The 22646-nt window shown below is 32.6% G+C and overlaps 1 protein-coding gene across 2 annotated transcripts; it reads left to right on the top strand.

Annotated features, from left to right (window-relative positions):
- The first annotated feature begins 1346 nt into the window (after nucleotides 1-1346).
- Nucleotides 1347-19466, top strand: LOC132703096 (UDP-glycosyltransferase UGT5-like). 2 transcript variants are annotated; one of them, XM_060672161.1, is made up of 4 exons: nucleotides 1347-1659; nucleotides 12569-13375; nucleotides 15434-15653; nucleotides 17330-19466. In XM_060672161.1, the coding sequence occupies exons 1-4, from the start codon at nucleotides 1404-1406 to the stop codon at nucleotides 17607-17609; spliced, it is 1563 nt and encodes a 520-aa protein (XP_060528144.1). In that variant the 5' UTR covers nucleotides 1347-1403; the 3' UTR covers nucleotides 17610-19466. The 2 variants fall into 2 exon arrangements, with proteins under 2 accessions (XP_060528144.1, XP_060528145.1); XM_060672162.1 differs by lacking the exon at nucleotides 1347-1659 and adding an exon at nucleotides 5537-5826.
- Nucleotides 19467-22646: the final 3180 nt, after the last annotated feature.

The following is a 22646-nucleotide window of genomic DNA, read 5'->3' as shown; positions in this document are numbered from 1 at the left end:
TTTCGAATTTCGTGTGGACAGTTGGGCAATATTTAACCATATTGAATGAGTCTTAATTATAATTTACATTTTAAATGTAATAATATATATATTGTTAAGAGAACAAAAATGTGTATGTAATGATAGTCTATCCTGAAAATATTCTCAAAGATATGAAATCATATCTCGCGTTTGCTTGGAAATCTTTTGTTGAAATAAAAGTGGTATCTTTGTTTCTAATTCCTTGAAAAAATAAAGTAAGTTTTTCCTCAAATTCTAGAAATTTTTCACTAGGGCCTCCTTAATTGCCCACCTGGTATATTTCGACATATATTTTCTTTTCTAATAGCATCAAAGAGTCAATAAAATCTTAAGACAAAAGAATTGAATTGTTAGTATTTCAAAGGTCCAAAGTTTTCTACTTCTACACTATACTAGTGAATCGATTTTGAACAATGAACAATCAAAAAGCTGTTTTGCCATTCACTATTAAAAGAAATTTGGAGGTTGACATCCTGACTTAAATGGTTGAAGGTTTTCCCATGCCTTGTGCCTCAAAAGTTGCTGCAAAGATGAGCCACCCGGAGATTTTCTTTCCGTATAAACCAATAACGGATAGCCTTGCTCGGAAATCATACCTATTTAAACAAACGAATCAAATTTATCTAAAGGTTGACATATATCATGTTAACTGCTGCTTCAACTCCTAGCTCTAATAGGCATGAATCAAAAATGTATATTATTATATACATTAATTTGTCAGCTAGTTCACTATGTATAACACTTCTAACATCCGCCTACCAAATTTCTTTTCTAATAGTATATAATATAAAATAAATGAATGTTGTCATTTCAAGGCTGCAAAAATTTCTAAACTAATTAATCTATTTTCATAAACTAAGCAGTAATGTATAGGGAATTGAAATGCCGTTTTTTCCATTCACTATTTAAAGGAATTGGAGGGTCACTTAAGGAGTTGAAGGTTTTGCCATGCCTGTGGTCTCAAAAGTAGCATCTAAAATTTTTTGCTAGTTTTTTTAGTCATAACAGATCCACCAGCCTGCCTACAAAATCTCTCCTTTAAAAACAAATAAATCACATGCCATGCCATGAATCGAAAAGTCATATTCTACGCAATTATCAAATTAAGCTATTTTAAGATTTAATTGAAGTTGGCAGAATAATATAAACTATATTCTATATTACAAGTTATGGCCGGTGCAATTTTGATAGTTACCCGTCGTTCAATCTACTTGCTGCAATAGATTATGTTACTACGTTATTCGTCTATGATCGCCTTTACTTGCGATCGGCAGCAGAGAAACCGAAACGTTCCGGTACTACAAAACACTACGCAATAAAAACCATCGAGATAACATCGAGTTTTTCCGTTAACAGACCAAATATGCTTAGTCCTGTTGATAATGCTATTAGTAGGGAATCAATTTCTGTGGTGGATATTTCTTATCGGTTCGATTTTGCGATGTCAAAGTGCTCGTATACTGGGAGTTTTCCCCATGACGGGCCGGAGTCATTATATTTTGGAAAGCGCCCTCATGAAAACGTTAGCAGATGCGGGACATGATGTAACCATAGTGAGTCCCTACGCCGAAAATTACGTACCCAGAAATGGTAGTTACAGGGAAATATTGCTAACGGGATTTTTGGAGGCATATGCAGGTAAAAATCGCATTCTATACGCTCATTGCGCGGATTCAGGAACACCGAATATGTTATTGCGCATTGAAATTTTGAATTGACTGCTAATACAGACTGTCAATATCGCCATTTCTTACCGACTTCATTTTGTTTAGCCTCTGTTAACAAATGTTTGTAAACATTGACCCAATTTTTGTGGGTACCAGACAGTTGGTCATTTTTTTTAACAGGTTTTTGCGGATTTAAGGTTCTTTAAGATTAAAATGTAATAAAATGCATGTTTGAAAATTTCGTTTGCCAGTTTTCTCCTACAATTTTGAAATTGATGAATTGATAGTCGATACACCTAATACAAACCTTAATAGCTGCCAATGCATACAAAATATAAACCTCAAATGTTAGTTACCATGCTTATTTTAATTACATTTGCAAATTTTCGCCTTAAAAATGTTTATTTACGGTGTAAAAAAACCTTAACGTTTATTATACAGTGAATAGCTAAAATATAGAACAAATTCATTTAAAAATTGACTATTACATTTCAGGAAAAATGCTCGAACACATCTATCATCATTTTTTATTGCGCATTTTTTTCAATAAACACTATGTATTCATTTACTACTTTTTATGAACAAGATAATAAAAAACAGAAATTTAATTTTAAAATGCCGGTAAAGTTCTTAAACTCGTAATTATAGTTCTGTCGGTAATGATTCTTAACATGGCGAATCCAAATAAAACCGAAAAAATAGAAATTTTAGTTTTATTCGGTATAGAGACAAAACAAGAACCTAAAATGTTTTCATTTTTTAACGCAAGATACCTATACAATTCAGAGAAAATTTACAGTGCCTGTAAAGGATCGTCTACGGCCATATATATGCAATGCACTTAAATGGTGCGGTAAATAAACAAAGTTATGGGTATTGGGGTACAAATAATGCACAACATTCACAAAAAATAAATATTTGGGCAGGGATGTTGGATAACAAAGTTTTTGGATCTTAATTCTTCGATGAAAATGTTATCGGAACTGGATATTTACAAATTTAGATTTGGTTTCAACAGGATGGTGCACCATTTTGCTCGAAGAAATATTTAAATATGGTATTTTCCCGACAGTGGATTGATAGATGGGGATAAGTAGAATGACCTGCATGATCTCTAGATATGACTCCGAATTTTAGCCTCTCCGAATATTTAAAATCAAAAGTAAATAAGAAAAAACTACAAACTTTAGATGCTTTAAAATTTAGCATGAGATTCGAAATGAGGCCATCCTGGAAAATTTTGCAAACCGTTTAGTATATTGTCAAGAAGGTAATGGTAGTCATTTGCAACACCTAATAAAATAATTTGTATGGCATGCCTTGTTTCTATCATTTCTTTTCAATTTTAATTAATGCAGATGTCGTAGTTGGTATTTTCAAATTTTTTACTTTAAACAAATTACAAACGCCTTCCATGTCCGGTGCACGTTTTGCCTGTATATCAAATAAAAATTAAAATTTCCATCCTCTGAGTTTCATTTAGATGCTCCATATTCGCTTTCTTTTGAGTAAGACACAGGTATAGGGTATCCTGCATGAATTACGAGTGCAGTTTGTCGCAAAAGTCGAAAATGGATTTGAAAAAATGGTATGGACGTTGGCGAACATTTCTCTTGATTTGCAATAGCTGGTTTTTAAATGAATTTCTTCTATATTTTTGTCGTTTATTGTATATTGTACGTAAGTTGGAGGCAAAGAATGCTGCAAAACATAAGAGGCAGTCATCAGATATCAATTTTAAAGTATATCGAAAAATATTATTAAAAAAATGTTGATCAGAACTACGTTCAAATATTTAATTATATCCAATCACATTAAAAAAATAGTACTTGTGCTTGTTTAACATTGTTCTCATTTTGAATGATTATGTATTTATTGTGATAGACTTCGCGTTTCTTAATATATATTTTTTAATTTTCCAATTTAAACAACAAATAAATGCATCGGAATGAATCACAATATTGTATTTTAGATTTTAGAACATGCCTAACTTTTTATGGAGACTTTGATGATAATAATAATAATAATAATAATAATAATAATAATAATAATAATAATAATAATAATAATAATAATAATAATAATAATAATAATAATAATAATAATAATAATAATAGTGGTAATACTAATAATAATAATAATAGTAATAACCTTGTATAAGGAAAATTGTCCTTGAATAGAAATAGATAATTCTAGTATCAGTTCAGCCCTTAGATGTAGTATACAAAAAGCCATTAAGGTTTACTTACAATTCATTTAACTGTTAACCAAAATAAATTATTAAAACTGCCCTTCATTAAAAAGAAAATTTTTATATACAATAACCTTCACGCATTCTGCCAGGATTTCAGTTTTTGAAAAGGTCTTTTAAACAACTTCCTACACTTATCTGCCATCTTGCCAAATACAATAAAAACTATATGTGCCATTGGAAATTTTAAATTTGCGACACACACAGTCAGAGCCGGCAAAAACGAAAATATTTTTAAATTGTACAGCAAGACCAATTATGGCTATGTCAAGTTTCACAACAATATCTATTTACATCTTATAAAATTTCTACTGGACCGCCACCCTGGAAAAGAGTAAATTAAAGAAAATTCACTTCGCAAATATGTGAAATGAAAATAAAAGTTGTTAAAAGTGTGTATATAACAAATAGAGAAAAGTAAAGGAGGAATATTTTACAATATTTGGAAATGTGATACAGATTTTCCGTTCCCTTCATCTAATCTTAACGTGCCTGGTTGATTTCTCTATCACAGAGCCCTCCAAATATTGTCGACTTCTTAAAGGCAAACTATTTGGAATTACTATGCCTAAAGGTCAATAATTAAATATGGACAGAAGTGGATATTTATTTTTCTAATAGTTCATGTGCATCAAAAAAAACATGCTTTGTATATTAAGAACAATCAATGATTTACAATCTAATAGGAATGTGCGGCAATTCCAAAAACCCGTAATGTGACGGTTTTCTAGAGTGTACCATTCATATAATGTTGGAAATAAATTATTATTGCAAAGACCGCAAAACGTAATTTATTCATTTGCTATTTTTGCATCCTAACATTACTCTATGAATTCCACAGGACAGCATTTTGTATGTAGCATGAGACTTTGAAGCGGGGATAACTTATTCATAGTTTAATGAGATTAGTTTCAAACTTTAGCCTGTTTCAAAGCAAAAACCAGCGTAATTCGAATGAAAAGACATTGCAATTTCTATATTTTTTGCAAAATCCAATATAACAAAAAAAGTATTTTTTAAAATGATTGTTTCAACGGAGAGCGGAATAAAGTATTATTGGAACTAGCTTATACAAAGTTCGAGTAATTAACCGAACTTTTACAATGTGTCGACTGATCTAGGTATATAACTAGTTTTAGTTACACGGTGTGCTAAATATGTAATGATAATATAACATAATAAAAGTAAGAAATGTATTCTAACTTTATTATGCATGCAATATGCAGTTTTAAATGCTAAATTTTACAATTCCGACTTAAAAAACGTATGCAGAAAAAGCATAACAATCACGTCACAATTTTCCCTCTACTTATGGTTGTTGATATTGTTAACATGTCGAAGAAGTGTGTAATTGTATAACCGAGGAATAAATTCTGTCACCACTAATTTGATGCTAATATAACTCTTTACGGAAAAGGACGGAAATTTGGAATTAGGTAATGGCCAAGAAATCCTTCATATGAATATCTGGGCATCACATTCGACAACACTGGAATAGATGCAATAAAATAGAAAAACGGATAGTCAAAGCCAAAAAAGTAATAGGGACTCTGAATGGTATCCTATGGAGCAAAGAAATATCCAAGAAACGGAAATTTAATATCTATGAACCAATGGTAAAAAGCACCCTTCTATAAGGATCAGAGACATAGAGAATTTCCGATAGACATAAGAAAAGGGTTGAGGCTATCGAGATGGATGCAATTAGAAGATCAATGCGCATTTCACGAAGAGAAAGAATAAGAAGCGATACCATAAAACAACGGATGGGATTAGAAGGCACAATAACGCAGGATATAGAGAAAAAACAACTTACTTGCTACGGACACGTGGAAAGAACGTCAAATACCCTATGGCCGAAAAGGATACTCCACTGGCAACCAACAGGTAAAAGAAAACGAGGCAGGCCAAAACTAGAGTGGCGAAAAGCTATGCATAAATGCATGAGTTCTGTATATATATATATATATATATATATATATATATATATATATATATATATATTTACTTTTTTTTATCGACTTTCGTCGAAATTCGATTAATATATCTATATATATATATATATATATATATATATATATATATATATATATATATATATATATATATATATATATATATATATATATATATATATATATATATATATATATATATATATATATATATATGATGACACTATATTCCGGGATATCATCCGTTCGCTCGTTGAACTCCGACTGGAATCCTGCATCCGACTGGAATCCTGCAAATCTTGCATCCGACTGGAATCCTGCAGACGTTTCGCCAAAATCTCACTTGGCATCTTCAATGCTCGCGCTCCGAAAACACTTCGAACACTGGGAGGTTGTTAATTTCGCCCGATTGTAGTTGCGATGTCCCCGTTGGCTGCTGCGCATCGCTCTGCTGTTTGATTATCGTTCTCCACGTGTTGGATAAATGCAGAGCGTCGTCTCTCGTATTGAGGTGTCCGGACTTTTCTATTTCGATGGCCTCTCGTATAATCCTAGTCCTAAAATCAGGAATATTAGCTATTTGTTTGCAAGTGCCGAAATCAATTTTATGGCCTGTCTGATGTTGGTGCTGAAACAACGCAGATGTTGTTTGTTTGTTTCTTATGGCTAAACGATGTTCCTCGAGCCTGGCTGAAATTCTTCTGTTGGTCTGTCCCACATACGTCAGGCTGCACGATCCGCATGCTACACTGTATACTCCTTGGTTTTCCAGAGTAATTTTTTGTTTTGGGTTTCTTAGTATTGCTCCGATGGTATGGTCAGGTTTGTATGCCGTTGATATATCGTGTTTCCGTAATATTCGGCCGATTTTGTCAGTAACCCCCTTGATGTATGGCAGGACAGCGATCGATCTTCGTTGTTGTTGTTGTTTACTGATTGCCTTGCTGATGGTGCGCCTTTGGTATCCGTTTTGTTGAAGACAGGTACTAATTTTCTTCAGTTCTTTATCTCTGTTCCTCTCGTTTGTGAGCCTGAAGGACCGAGCAATTAATGTATTTGCCACTGCCTGTATCTGTGATGGGTGGTGATGAGATTTAGCGTTCAGATATCTATTAGTGTGTGTTGGTTTTCTATAGACAGTGTGTTCCAAGTGTCCATCTTCGGTCCTTGTGATGTGCACATCTAAAAAGGGCAGACTGTTATCCTCTTCAAGTTCTATTGTAAATTGAATCCTTGGGTGAATGGAATTCAGATGATCTAGGAATTTCAAAAGCTCCTCCTTGCCAAAAGGCCATACAACAAATACGTCATCAAAGTATCTTGTCCATAGTTTTGGCTTCAGATTTGCCTTCTCTATTGCTTTCTTTTCGAAGTAAATCTGCTGCTCCATCTATTTGTCTGTAAATTTTCCCGTTGTGCATAAAGTAAGCGTTTTTCAGGCAATGTCTTGACAGATCCATTATGTATGGCGGAAGATCTTCGTTTTCTTCTATAAGCAAGAGTGCCTCTTCTACTGGAATACTCGGGTAGAGGGATTTGACATCGAAACTTGCCATAATGTCGTCCTTGTCCATCCTGAGAGAACCTAAAATCTGAGTGAAATGTTCTGAGTTTTTAACATAGGAATCTGCCTTTTCCACTATAGGCTGAAGTGCACTGGCCAGATGTTTTTCCAGCTTGCATAATGGTGAGTTAAAGGCGCTTACGATTGGACGCAGGGGAACCCCGTATATATATATATATATATATATATATATATATATATATATATATATATATATATATATATATATATATATATATATATATATATATATATATATATATATATATATATATATATATATATATATATATACTACAAGTACACATTGACAATGCAGTATCTACACTTTTTTTTCAGCGATTTAAATCTGCTTACAAAGCCGTACCTAAAACAAGATTGCTTTAGAAAAATCGTTTTTTGTTTTGTTTTAGAGAGACGCCTTATTTTTGTATCGTGTTCTTGTAGATCACTATGTAAAATTCTTGAAAAATACTTGGCGATATTGGAAACACATTTTTTAACATGGCACAGAATGTCCAGAACACCCTGTACAATATGCAAAAACTTTAAATAGAAAAGTTTTAGATGTACATACAGGCTACATGGTCGTGTAAAATATACTGACAACTCAAACAGAGCCTTCTAGTTATAGTCAATTAACCTTATAAGGGAACTCAGTCTTAGTTTTTTGCGAATATCGGGCGATGTCTGGAATCTTCTATTTCGAAATTTTTTTGGATCACATAAACAGTTTTGGAGGATTGACTTTTTTCTTAGACCCTTTCAAACGCGATTTTTAATTTTTTAAAAATACTTTCCAATGGCAGCATTGAAATTTCAAAAGGAACAAAAAATTTGTTTTATTGCATTTTCGAATTCCACGTAAGAATTTAAGCAACTTTCACTAATCATTCCAACACTTATGTGTCATTTTGTTCCCAAAAAAAAATAGATTTTTTTTCTTCAGAAACTGCGCTTCGATTAAGTGTGATGCCCTGGCGTAATTACGAATAATTCAATCAACACTTTTACAGGTGATAACTAGTGAATGGATTTAAAGACTGTGTATGTAATACCGGCAATATTTTATACATACCTACCTACCATCAACAATTGCAGATTAGTTTATTTGTCGTAGTTTTAAGGCTCTTTCATGTTCTTTAGTATAGTTAACATTTTTCGTCCTGTTTCTCCAATGTATGCCGCATGTGCATGGAATTCTTTCAACTCCTTGTGTTTTCGAACTGAACTTTGTCTTCGATAGGTCCAAGATGTTGCCGGGATTTTTGAACAAGGGGTAAATTTGGTTTTGAAGTCATATTTCTTAAGAATTTTTAATATTTGGTCAGTAATATTCTGAAGGTAAGGAAGAAGCACAGTGACAAATACATGGCAAACAGACTTATTTTATTTGGGAGGCTGTGATGAAGTGTATTTTGTAATGGAACGCTTAATATCCCTAACTAGAAAATTATTTGTGGGAATAGCAGATTTCAGGTGTTTTAATTTTGGGTCCACTGAATCGGGTTCAGATGGTTTTAGGGCTTTGTAAACAGGAAAGTTAACTGCAATTTTATATCTGATTTTCTATTCATAAGAATTATATTATATTAGTAAAACATATGTTTGAGGTTGTAACCAATGATTTATTAGAAATACCAAAGGGAATGGACGAACTTCCATTGTCTTTTTGTTTTTGTTTATACAACGTTTCGGCCAGATGTAGCAGATGAACTCTAATTTTAATTCTAAGATTATGATGCTTATATATTAGACTACGGAGTTCAACGGTGCTGGAGTCGGGTACACTCAACCGTGAGGTTGTTCCGTCAGAACAATACTGGTGCACTCTATTAAGCGTTGCCAGATTGTAGGTACTTCGAAGCTTGGATTGCTAGAGATGTTTCCATTGTTTTTAATGAAATACAGTTTCCTGATTCTTGCGCCTTTTCCAATTTGGATTTCACCCCTCATGGTGTGTTTACTATGTTTATCAAGTCTAACGTGTAAAGGTCTGTTTGTTTTTCCATTTACAGGGTATTTGGTAGAGACGCTCTTTCTCTTGAGTCGATGTTTCTGGCTTTGTTCTTGTAAGTATGCTTCTTAATGTAATGTTGTATGTGAGAGAGAGTATACACCTCACATCGTTCTGAAGTTGCTTTCCGTTTACAATTTGATAATGTTTTGTTAATACATTTTTGGGTGTAGTCATTATGGATCAATATTTTTAGTACTACTTAAATTTACATCGAATGATGCCTTGTCACTGCATATTGTCATTGCTATTTTGCAGAGTGCTTGGATGATTTCTAGTTTGCTTGCTTTAGAACGATTTGACTGCATATTTAAATACTATCCGGAATGTGTAGGTTTCCTATATACAGTGGTGCTAATAGAGCCACTATCTCTGCTTCCTAGGACATTTAAAAAGAATTGAGATGTTTGAGAAAGGAATCTATCGGTTCCATTCCAGATAATGAAGGTATGACCAAAATATCGAAGCCAGACCCTAGGTTTAACAGTGCCCGGAACGTTGTGTAAAAAAAATAGGAAGACAATGCAGGTTCGATAATCTCTTGGTATTTCTGGAAAAACATATGTTGGGCTTATAGACTTTAAACGGCTAAGAATATACTATTTACAAATCTTCTGGATTCCTCCTTCTTCGGTTGTTTATAAATCAAACTTGCTGACGTCTTAACAATCACTAGGTTGGCTTCTTTAGAGCTAAACTAAATAAACAACCGACTCAGAAGAAATCTAGAAAATTTGTAAATAGTATTGCAGTAGCCTATGGAAGTTTTCTTAAAAAATTGGCATAGAATATCTCGGAGGGATTCTCTACCATGAGGCCAAATGACAAACGTATCATCAACTATCACAAATCGACTTTTTTATTGTCGGCCCGAATACCTCGCACTTCTAATTTAGAGAAAGGTGATATTGGATATCGCGATATGCATTTCTGTTACAGAAAAGCAAATGGAAAGCAGGCCAGCATTATTAACCTGCAGGCGACGTGCACCAAATTTTTCAAAATAGTATGGTACAAATTAAAATTGTGAAAAAATGACATAAGTCAATGCAATAACATGTTTAATTTAAGTAACATAAAAATAAAAAAAATCTTAATAATAATCGGGAATTAAAAAAAGTGGCCACCGCTCATTTCTAAACATTTTCTTAGACATTTTAAAAAATGCTGTTGAACAATAAAAAATGCGTCTAGCTTATTTCTAATAATTTTACAACCGTTGATTTTTTTTTTTCGTAGATCATTGATATCCGTTATAGGTGTTTCATTCACTAAGACTTTAAGAGCCCCCAAAAAAAGAAGTCCATCGGATTAAGGTCTGGTGAGCGAAGGGGCCAAGCTTGAGGTCCGCCCGACCTATTCATCGATGTTCAGATTCTTTCGTACAGCCAATATAAAAAGGAGTGGAGCGCCATTTTGCATTAACCATAACCCATTAAGCGATCCGTTAAAGAAATGAGGTCCTATAAGATTATCTCCTATAATCCCTGGCCATGCATTTAAAGAAAACTTCAATTTTAGCATATTTGTTTTCAATGTTCCACTGATGCATATTTCGAGAGTTTACAATGCAATCACTACTGAATGCGTTCTCTTCAGTGAACAAAATGACATTTAAGAATTAGAATTTGAAATTATTCCTACAATTTGATTGCATAAAATTACTCTCGATTGCTCATCACCTCATACAGTGCTTGACCCCTTTGAACATAAAAGGGCCGAAGTTCATTTTCACGCAAAACTTCCCACATTGTAGAGCAAGCAATTCTTTCCTGAGTAGCAAGTTTTCTCGTACTCGTTGATGGGTCAGCCTCCACATTCTTCCTTCTCTGGCAGCGGTTCTTTTATACCTTGTTCTCCCTTTATTCATAGTATCACGTTTGAATGATCCTCTTTCACCAAGTCTTCTGTGTATGTTAATAAATGCCCTAGCAGAAGAAACGTTTCTATTGGGTTAAGCCTAGATATAAAGCCGCCTTGCTTGATCTACATTTGCTGTTCCGTAGCAAAAATGCATATCGCGATATTCAGTATTTGAATATTCCTGATAGGCCATCACAGTAGCAGTTGGATAATGAGCTCTTTTAATAGAAACTATTTTTTAACGCATTGTGACAATGACTTTTCCAAATTTCATTAAGTCGTGTTGGATAAAATCACATTTACGAGTAAAATTCGATCCGAGAATAAAAAATCGATTTGTGGTGAAACGATCATACTTATCAACTTAAAATAAGAGTAATAATTTTTGAGGATTTGTGATTCTACTTAAGGCAATCTGTTCTATTTTGCAATATCAGTCTAAATAAATAAAATACCAGATTTCTTAAACACTTTTATTTTCTAACGATGAATTTTACTAAATCAGGTCTGTGTGTAAAATACCAGCTTATTCCGTTGAGAATTAACCCCACTGCTTTAAAAAAAACTGACAAGCTATAACTCGGAAAATATTGCGATTTCGAATTTTTGTTACTTGGCTTACTACCATTATTTTACCACGTTGAATCTTTCCTAAAAGTTTTCGAACTCAATTTTCGAACACCCTGTATAATTAGGAACAGAATACGAACCAGTTTCAGTTAAGCTTTGAAGAAGCCAACAAGATGACCTCCGAAACATCAGCAAGTTCGATTCATCTCCCATCAACGCAGGAGAAATTCAGAAGCTTTCTTAATACTATGAACAAGTTCTAGTTGAACACAGGAAATTCGTATTGAACCATTGTTATCTTAATAACTTTGTGCCACCCATAAGATAACCCGTATATTTTCTAAAACCACCTAACAATGGTCCCTCTTTATACGATAGCAATTTTTTTTTGAAGATTTCTTTATAATCTAGTGTTTGAAAGACTCTGTTTCCGTCGACTATTTATTTTTTGCGATCAGAATATCCTAGCAATACCGCGCTGCTATCTAGTCTTCTTGTCGAATTGTGGTTCGCTTTTATAGGGTGAAAGCGCCTCCTGGCGAAAAGTATTAAATGTTCGCGTTCTTTGTCGTTATGCGGTCTGTGTAGTCAGGCGCGCACTAGGGATATTTTTAATTTCAATTCAAACAATTCAATTTTACTTGATTTTTTTTGTTTCAGAGAAGAGAAAAGCCATCAATTTATTCGACAGTCCCCGACTGAACGCCATTAAAGCAATATACTTGGTTAATAAAATTGGTTTAACACTTACGCAGAATACGTTGGCCCATGAAAACGTTCAAAAGCTAATCGAATCGAAAGAAAAGTTTGATGCAGTCATAGTAGGGCAGTTTATGAACGATGCGTTGAAAGGTCTAGCTCATTATTTCGGCGGCCATTTAATTTTATTCAGCTCAGTCGGCTCCAGTACTTGGGTTAACCATCTGGTCGGTAACCCTTCTTTGCCGTCCTATACTCCCGAGATCTTAATGAGCTTTCCAGCGAAAATGACGTATTCCCAAAGGTTTAGAAATACATTGTTCAATACTGCATTCAACATAATTCAGATATTAATATTTCATCCGAAACAGAACGAAATATTGCATAAATATGTGCCGAATTCTACAGACTTGGATGACGCCTTGTACAACGTGTCCCTGGTGTTGCTCAATTCTCACGAAAGCGTATCTTATCCGTCATCGACCGTCCCATGTATGGTGCATATCGGAGGATTTCACATTAAGCCGTTAAACACACTTCCGCAAAGCCTGCAGGATTATTTGGATAACTCTGTCAACGGTGCCATATACTTCAGTTTGGGTTCAAACGTAAACAGTAAGGACATGCCAGCTGATAAAAAGAACGCGTTCTTGAATGTGTTTAAGCGACTTAAGCTAAATGTTCTTTGGAAATATGAGGAAGATTCTTTAGAGGATTGGCCGAAAAATATTAAAACTGCGGAATGGTTTCCTCAACAGGAAATTTTGGGTAAGGAAACATAAATTACTTATGATTGCATTCTGGCGGAATATTCACCACGTATGGATTGTGTTTGATTATCGTCCGAAATTTATTACTACCTAAAAGCTAAAAGAAACTTTCAGTTGCTTTTTAAAGAAATTTATAGAAGTGTTTACTGATCTACTGATGTTGAAAAATATATGAATACAGTGACTCATAATGGCTTTTGTATATGTAATGTCTACTATTGGACCACGTACGGATGAACAATAGTCTGTGTGTCTGCTGGGATTGTATTGTATTGTATTGTATTGTGATCATAGAAAGTTAACAAATCCTGCATCTGTAAAGGATAATGAGGTAAGAGTTCAAAAAGTGTCTTAAACCAAAACTTGTTTTTTGGGACATTTATGAATGAATTATTAAAGGAATAAAAGATTCTAACTCAGATACAAAGCATGTTGAAAATCGAGATGTTTATTTGGCGGTAAAACAGAAATCGCTAACATGTTTAATGGATACTTTGTTAGTATCGATAGTAAAACAGTTTTGCAGTATTAATAGAGGGAAGTTGGGTGATTCTGCCTATTTCGGTGAGATTGAAATAAAGGAATCAAAGAAGTGAAACAGACAACCTAGAAATCTCACAGATAATAAACCACTTAAACAGTAAGACCTCAGCAGTCAGACATATACATAAAACCGGATTATTCAGTCTGGTATATAATAATCTTATGTGTATCAGAATGTATTAAGCATGATAAATATCAATATCGATTTTAAGTACTCAGTATTTTTGAGTAAAATAGAAGTAACTGTCATTATTTAAATAACATTTATGAATTTGTGAACTATGAAGTACATCATCAGGGCTCGATAATTGGTCCACTGCTATATGCTTTGCATTTAAGTAGGATTTAATTGTCAGATATTATAGGTAGTAGGATTACTACCTATAACTTGCCTTTACTCGATAAGTAACAAAGCTACAATTGAGAAAATCAAAACTGTAGATTAAAATTTAAAGAATATATAAAAAAAAATTAAACAAATAAATAAAATGTATAATCTAATAAAACTTTACAGAATTATGTTGCTTACCTTCCCTACTTTTCCAACATGTAAAACTCTTCTAAAGTTTATTAGGTTCCATTTTTGGAGTTATATTTTAATGTTCCTTCAACTTTTTGCAACTTTTGCTGTAACCAATGCGTTTTACTGCAGCTACTTCTTTTGGTTTTTATGTAGTTTTGGTTAGTTTTGTTTGGTTCAGTTAAAAATTTTAGTTTTATGTTGGCAACTATATCAGAAGTTTTTACGCTTCCACGGCTTTTAACGGCTGTTTTTGAAAAGGATACTAATATTTAACAATTTTTTTTTTTGTAAAAATTTATCATATCCGTTTTGACTTTAATATTTGGGAAGTTACAAAAATAATAAGGTTTTATCTCTTATAGTTTATAAAGTATAAATATGTTAATGTGCCGCAAGAAATTAAAATCGAAATAAAACATTAATGACATGACTCCAGATAACAAGTAGTTTAAAAAATAATCAACTGAGATAGATATAGAAAAATGCAATGTCATAAGTTGGCTAGATTTGATGTGTGATACCTTAGAGAGTTACATGACAAAAACGCACTTTCCGAACGAAAAAAAAATACGCAACAGTCAAACTGCTGGTGAAATTGTGTGACAGAATAAATGTAATTTAATTACTCCGTTTAATTTCAGTCTCTTAGTGTTGGCTTGACAATCCCACATTTATACTTCTTATTTCGATAAAAATCCAAATGTTTTGGAAAATTGTTTAATCCAAAAAAGCAATAAAAAATATGTTCTTATAGCGAATAAAATAATTTAATTGTTTTCAAGTATATAAAGAGTGTTTTACGCTTATATTTTATTTAATACATTAATTTATAAGTTGTACACTAGCATAGAAACTAGTCATAGTACAATCCAAAAAGTTTCTTCAGATGGATCTGATAATGATAACATGCAAAGACGGAAATTAATAACGATAACAGTCTAAGTTGTTATTAACTCATATCCCTAATACACTTGTAACGTGACATTCCAGCACATCCCAACGTCAAGTTATTTATCACCCATGGTGGGTATTCCAGCACGATTGAAGCGGTATTCTACGGCATACCCGTCATCGCAATTCCAATATACGGCGACCAGAAAATGAACGCCGTTTATGCGGAGACCGGAAATTTTGGACTGTCCTTAAACTGGCATGACATAACGGAAGAAAATTTGTATTCGAGAATACAGGAAATTGTGAATGTACCGAAGTAAGCTCAAAAAATAAAACATGGGAAAGGTGTAAGAACATGCAGTTAAATGGCAAAATATTAAATAAATCCATTTAAAAATTGGATATTATAAAAAAAATGCTCGAACACGTCCATCATAATTTTGTCTTGGGCAGAAAATATATAGCGTGGGTCAAAAAGTAGATGCTGATACCAAATTTCGTCTTGTAAATAGCACAACGTTTTTGTAAAATCCGTTTTTGAATTCTGTGTCCCTATTTTTTACCTTTTACGAGAAAAAAATAAAAAACAGAAATTTAATTTTGAAATGAACAGGTAAGTAGCTAAGTGTGGGAATATTTAAATACAATATTTCCCTGACAGTGGATTGATAGAAGGAGATCAATACAATCGCTTGCAAGATATGCAGATATTACTCCAATATAATTTTTCCTTTCAAAAAATGTATAATAAAAAACGCAAAATTTAGATGATTTAAAATTTAGAATTAGATACAAATAAAGATAAATTAATAAAAACATCATTAGTAATGTTTTGAAATGGTTTTTAAACCGATTTAGATATTGTCAACAAATATATTGAAAACCTAAAAAAATAAGTTCTTCGACACGCCCTGCTTCTATCAATTTTCTCTCAATTTTATGGATATTTTGCGTTAACCAAATTACAAAATTCTTCTTCAGTTTCCGTTTTGCCTCCATATCCAATAAAAATTAAAATTTCAATTGTCTTGGTTTCATTTAGATGTGCCATTATTTCCCTACAGAAATGTAATTGTAACAATTTAAGAACTTACTGGTACTAGCCTGTCCATTTCAAAATTAAATTTAACTTTTTTATTATTTTACTCATAATAAGATAACTGTAAGGTCTGCTACACGAATTAATTATGCGTGGGATTTGTTCCACAATGTAATTTTGTAAGTATATTTTTTGAGCCACCCCTAATATTTTCTATTTATTGCAAAAAATGAGCAAGAAAAAATTCGTGCACGAGCATACTGAAATGCAATATTTGACTTCTAAATGAGTTTGCTTCATATTTTAGCCATTAAATGTATACAAGGATAGTAGTGCTTACATATAATTAATACTCCTTGTACATAAGAATGCATAAGTCGATTCACTAACGAAGAAAGAGAGGCAGAACATTCATGTCTAAGAAACTCTGGGATGTGCCTGTATACTGTACTATTGAAATTAAAGTGTACCATAATATTAGCATTTTTTGCATCAAACGTATACTCACACAAGAAGCGTCTAATAGAAGGTATTTTGAAAAATAATGCTCGAATTTAAAATCAAATTGCAGTGTTGATGTCAGAAGTTCTACGTCAGAACTGCCAACCAAAACAATGAACTAAGCGAAAATCTTCTAGTTTTATACGTGGAAAATCATAAAAGCATTATTTCTGTTGTTCAATGTTGTTCAACCAAACCTGTGTTGCTTTAAAATTTAGTTCTTATGTATTTAAAATTTATATAAAATGATTTTTTTTTAAATTTTGCATCACTATGATTATACAACTATCTTTAGATTTAGATCCACACATGGGTCTATCATCCAAACCTCAATTTCTTTCTACCAGCATTTTATAGTATTATTTCGATGGGTCATATACTTTATAAATGGGTTCTATGTACTTTTCACATTTTTTATCATAAATGTCATTGTTCTGTGTGTGCATTTTTAGATACAAAGAAAATGCCAAAAAACGATCGCAATTGATGAGAGATCGGGAGATTCACCCTATGGATCGCGCCATCTACTGGATTGAATACGTAATAAAATACGATGGAGCCTACCATCTGAGAGTTGCGTCTTTAGAACTAAGTTGGTTTCAGTATTATTTGTTAGATGTGTACGGACTTATTTTTTTATTTATATTTGTTATTTGTCTAGTTCTTAGAAAGTTGTTTGTATTATTGTTCTGCCGAAAAAGGAATGCACTTCAAAAATTAAAAGTTAAATAATAAAAAAATGTTTACCACTAAACAGATTAAAAAAAAAAGTTTTATTAGTATTAAATGATGATGAAAGAAAAACCTGATACGCAATCAATGTTAATTTATAAAAGGTTGGTTTTATATGGTATGTATGCAATTTTTATTTAGAAAAGAATATTTTAATAAAGAGAATCTAATTATTTAAAAAAGTTCACTTCTCGCGAGGTTCTGTTAAACCGACTTCTATAAAATTTGTTTATTTGCAATGCGTTTTACTAATATTTCTAAACTAACAAAGCAAATGTTTATCTTTGTGTAAGAGTGGGAGAAAGCTGAGTTCTACTTCAGTGTATAGTAAGTAGCTGATATACTGATACCTATAGTTTAGTTTAAGCAATTAAGCAATGAATTTCTTTTCATTCTTCTTCTCTACTTCGTCTGTTAACCATATTTTTTTCAAAATTTGTTTTTCTTGGTAACTAACCTGTGTTAAACTGTAATGTAATGCCATATTCTATGGTTTTTGAGTCCCAGATTAGCTATGTGCTTTCTACAGATTATGGTCTTTCTAAGGATTGTCCGAATGAACTGCTATTACGGAAATTGAGTGAATGTTTTTCCAGATGCATCTAGAGGAAATGAAAATAGAGTAGAAATATGAGTATTTATCCCACATTTTAAGATTAAATCAGGGTTGATGTTGAACAGCTATATTAACATTTTATGGCTAAAACGGCGGCAATTAATCATGGACTACAATAAACATGAACTTATAAATTAAGAACATAAAAATAGATTAAAAGTCCTGTTTCACCCTATTTTTCTTTGCTAGGTTCCGAACCATGCTGGTATAGAAACACGAACACGAACGGAGCTGTTAAAGACAATCTATGAATTTCCTTGTATTTAAAATGGAAAAGGATGGGTTTTTACAAAGGAAAAATTTATTAAAGCTTCAATCAGGATCTGATCCGATCCGATTAAACCCTGGTTTCGTGTGTCGAATCTCACTAGAAAACAAAATAACTACTGTGTGTAGATTAAGGAGCAACCACTGCTATTACTGGCCTATCTGTACCAGAAGTAGGAAATTTCCATTTTCAGTTATTTGGTTGTGTGAGGCATTGGAATTACTCTCAATCCCTTAATAGAGTTCTGATTAATGCTTTTGTCCCTCCCTTAATTCTTTACCTTTTGCTTTATATTCCCCATGTAATTTGAAGATTACTGCTAAAGCAATTCTAGCTTCTCAAAACTTTCTAAGTGCTTTGAGCTTGTAGCTTTTGATATAAATCAACTAAACTAAAACTATAATTTTACTGGCACATTATTATTGTTCTTAGGACTTAAGGAAGATGCTTAGTAGATCGAATAAAAGCAAGGAAGAATAAAAAAATATACTACGGTTTTAGTTTAACCTTGAGACCGATACGAATGCTATTGGATGAATAAAATAAGCTGTTACTGTTACTGCAAATTTTGAACCGATGCCTATAAATTTGAATTTATTTGGCAATATTTTGCAAATGATTTTTGTGATAGTTCTATGTATGCTCTGTACCTATTACCGCAACACGAGGTTACTGTTTACTTAATTTGAGCAATGATTATTTTTATATATAATCTGTAGAGAGATCAACTGTCACTCAACTGTTACTCATAGTTAGCCAGTGAGATGTGCGAAGTAGCACTAAGCTTTCTAAAAAATTGGAGCAATCACAAAGTGATCCCACAGCAATAACTGAAAACTTCATATATTATAATTATCTTATTATTAATCTGGCAATGGTATAGTCTGCATGGTCATGCTATTAACGTTTTTATCTGCCCTTAGGCATTTTTGGGCCAATAAATCAAATCGGCCCAGGATAGTAATGATAAAACTGACACGCAAAGTACATCAATACATTATGTAGTATCGTATGTATTATAAAATTGTAACTATATTAATAATTAATACATATTAAATAAAATCAATCGTCATAATGTTTTGAATCTGAGCTGTTTATTTAACAGCTTTAGTTAGTAATTGCGATAATTATTATTTACAAGGTGAAAAAGAAAATAACAATTAGGGCAATTAAGTAGCAATATTCAGCAAACTGAAACTATTCGGGACGAACAAATTTACACAGAGTTTTTTTGTTTCTACTTAAAAATAGTTTAATTTGAAACGAGTGTTTGAAAAGACCCTCTGTCGACTCTGTACCTGAGTCATAGGCGAGGAACAGTTCTGTTGTCTGGGTTAAAAATCAGATAAATAAAAAAAAATTAAAATTATATGATACTTCAAATTAGTAACGTAATGTAATTAAAACTTTTGATAAAAACCCAACAATTACTACAAAGAAAGGTTTTAAATTTACAGGTTAATTCTCTATTTATTAATATCATCTATTATTAGCTGTTGGTGGCAAATAGTGGGTGAGAACTCGTTTTTTTATGAAAAAAATATTTTTATTTCCGAGATACAGGATATTCGAAGAAGCAAAACTGAGTCCAATCAGTGATGCTTCCCAACGGTTTTGCAGTAACCTAAAATGCCTGGAATTCCTGTCTTTCGTATTTTGTGTTTTATATCCATATTTTAAAATTTCGTATTGTGACTTCTAAAATTAACTACTAAAATTTGATTGTCAAAGTTATATACAGAATGTCGAAGAAGTGCGTCTGCAGATTATGTTTATTTTGGATTCTGTCGTTAATTTTAAAAGTATTTTGAATAGCATATGGTATAAACAAACTTGATAGCTTTTTGATATTCGCCATTTTGCGCAAGTCTACAAACCCTATGAAGAAATATAAACTTGCATAAAAAGGAAAGCCATAGCTTCAAATCTGCTTCGACCATAAGCACAAAACGTCATAAATGTAATCGGTAAGCCACTTGACACGCATCTTGTGGTTGTTTGTGCAACTATAAATGTTAAACTGTCCATCGTAGCTTCTGTAATGGACTAGATAAATGGTGTAGCGAAAAGGTAACAAACTCCCTGTATTCGCTACCAAAACAAAATGCGCCAGAAAATGAGTACTTAAAAAGAAAATAATAAGAAATATCTTGCTTTTGGTAGTTATGGAGAGTCAACTTCAATTTTCTTAATGTATTGGCGGACGAATTCATTGAAAAACCAATTGAAATGTGTTGCATTAGATGCACCTTAAATTGTAATGAGTAAATTGATGTGTGCATGTACGATTTGCACAAAAAGCTTGAAAACCAAAATCGTTTGCTTGCTCACGCCAAAAATGTTGACTGTAATAATCGGCTTTTATATTATCGGTGATTCTGTTATTTTATTTCTATGTAATTTTTTCTGTATTTAAATTCGTTTAAATTGCCAGAAAAGAAAAGGGATTTGTAGAAAAGCTCATTGAACTATATAAATCAATTCCTTGCTTTTGGAAAGTGAAATCCAAAGAGTAGAGTTCAAAAAATGTCGGGTTCATTACTTAATTATTTAATTATATTATTATGGGAGAAAGTGGCTCTCTTTCTAATCGAAAATTTTTGTTGTTTTCTCTTTTTTGACACTTCATTGAAGGTAATTCGTCATTCTCGTTCATGGTTTTGCTTGCACACTCCACAATAATCGCATACGTCTAGGTCTACTGTGTAGTGGTGACTGAGCATTAAAACGAACATATCTACTCTGTTTTATTTGTGCCAATTTGCAAGGACAAATCAACTTGCGTAAATGGCAAGAGCGTCAAAACCCACCTTTAGGGATTGTTTTTCTTAACACCCGTTTAATTTGTTTTAATTTAAATAAATGTTTAATAGAAAATATAAATAATAATAATAATACTCTTTTATGAGAATTGAGATAAATCAGCTACTCAACATTAACCCAACACAATTAATCTATATATTATAAACCTTTATGACAATACAATGTGTAACAAAAGAACCCGAAGTAATGAAAAAATAAAATATAAACAAAAGAAAAAGAAAGTAATTAAATATAGAAATAATTAATTAAAAGACAAAAATCCCAATCAGCACTTTATTTATCTAATATCATGCCTTTACTGTTCTTCCGAAATAGTTTTAAAGATGGTAAGGCAAAGAACTGTCTAAGCCGATTAAAAGTTTTTGCCGCATTATTATTAAACCCCCGCTCGTAAAAAGTAGATCTGTGTTGAGGCACAGTTAGCGTATTCTCTTTAATATTTACATTATGATTCACACAGTTTTTTCCTAACTTTAAAGTTCAATGTATAATTATTGGCAAATAGAGTCTTAAGTATAAGGTAATTCTTTCACTTAAATTTGAAATGTGCTCACTAAATCTGAATGAGATGTCCACCGTTGCTAATAAGTTTTGGCGTTGATAGCAAACGACAAGGGTTCCCCATTTATTTCAAGTATCTTTTCAGGAAGTGCATTGCAGAGTCGCGAGCAAAGAGTAGCGCCTAAGGTTTATCCGCATTTAACCTTAAAGTATGTCTCTCACTATATGTAAAAACCTCCTGCAGATCGAAATTAATATCTGCTTCAACTTCATCATAATGGAACGGATGAAAAAATTAAACAAGCTGGGTATCGTCAGCATATGATTAAGATTGACAAAACTGCGGCGCGGTACCCAAATAAAATATATACAGTAAAAATAATAGCGACTCCAAGATTGACCCTTGAGGCGCCCCTGATACCACTTCACCAACTTTCGACACACCAGCTGTCGTCCTAACAACTTGTCTTCTATTTTGCAAGTAATTGTAAAAGAAGGGCAGTGAACCGTCAGATGGTCCAAAGTATTGCAATTTAGTGCATAAAGGTGAATGACCCGCACAATAAAAAGCTCGATAAAAGTCGAGTAGAATTTGTATAGTCGCAAGTTTGTTATCTAAACTCTGAAAAATTCAATCTGTCACATTTAACAAAACTATTGCGGTACTGTGTCCCGGACGAAAATCCGATTGACAAATAGATAGGATGTCATTATTTTTAACAAATTCATAGAGCTCTAAATAGATAACCCTCTCCAGAATCTTGCTCAACACAGGTAGTAAGCTAATCCGCCTTAGATCATTAAATGATTCAGGAGAACTTACTTTAGG

This window comes from Cylas formicarius, unplaced genomic scaffold (assembly GCF_029955315.1).
Source record: "Cylas formicarius isolate icCylForm1 unplaced genomic scaffold, icCylForm1.1 PGA_scaffold_6__28_contigs__length_40554024, whole genome shotgun sequence".
NCBI lineage: Eukaryota > Metazoa > Arthropoda > Insecta > Coleoptera > Brentidae > Cylas > Cylas formicarius.
The sequence above is the reverse complement of the archived record's forward strand: the minus strand, read 5'-3'. Positions and strand labels throughout refer to the sequence as shown.

Coding starts and splice junctions, on each gene's coding strand:
- LOC132703096 (XM_060672161.1), top strand. CDS start 1,404: ATGCTATTAGTAGGGAATCAATTTCTGTGGTGGATATTTCTTATCGGT. Junction 1,660..12,568: donor ATTTTTGGAGGCATATGCAG/GTAAAAATCGCA, acceptor TTTTTGTTTCAG/AGAAGAGAAAAGCCATCAAT. Junction 15,654..17,329: donor GAAATTGTGAATGTACCGAA/GTAAGCTCAAAA, acceptor GTGCATTTTTAG/ATACAAAGAAAATGCCAAAA.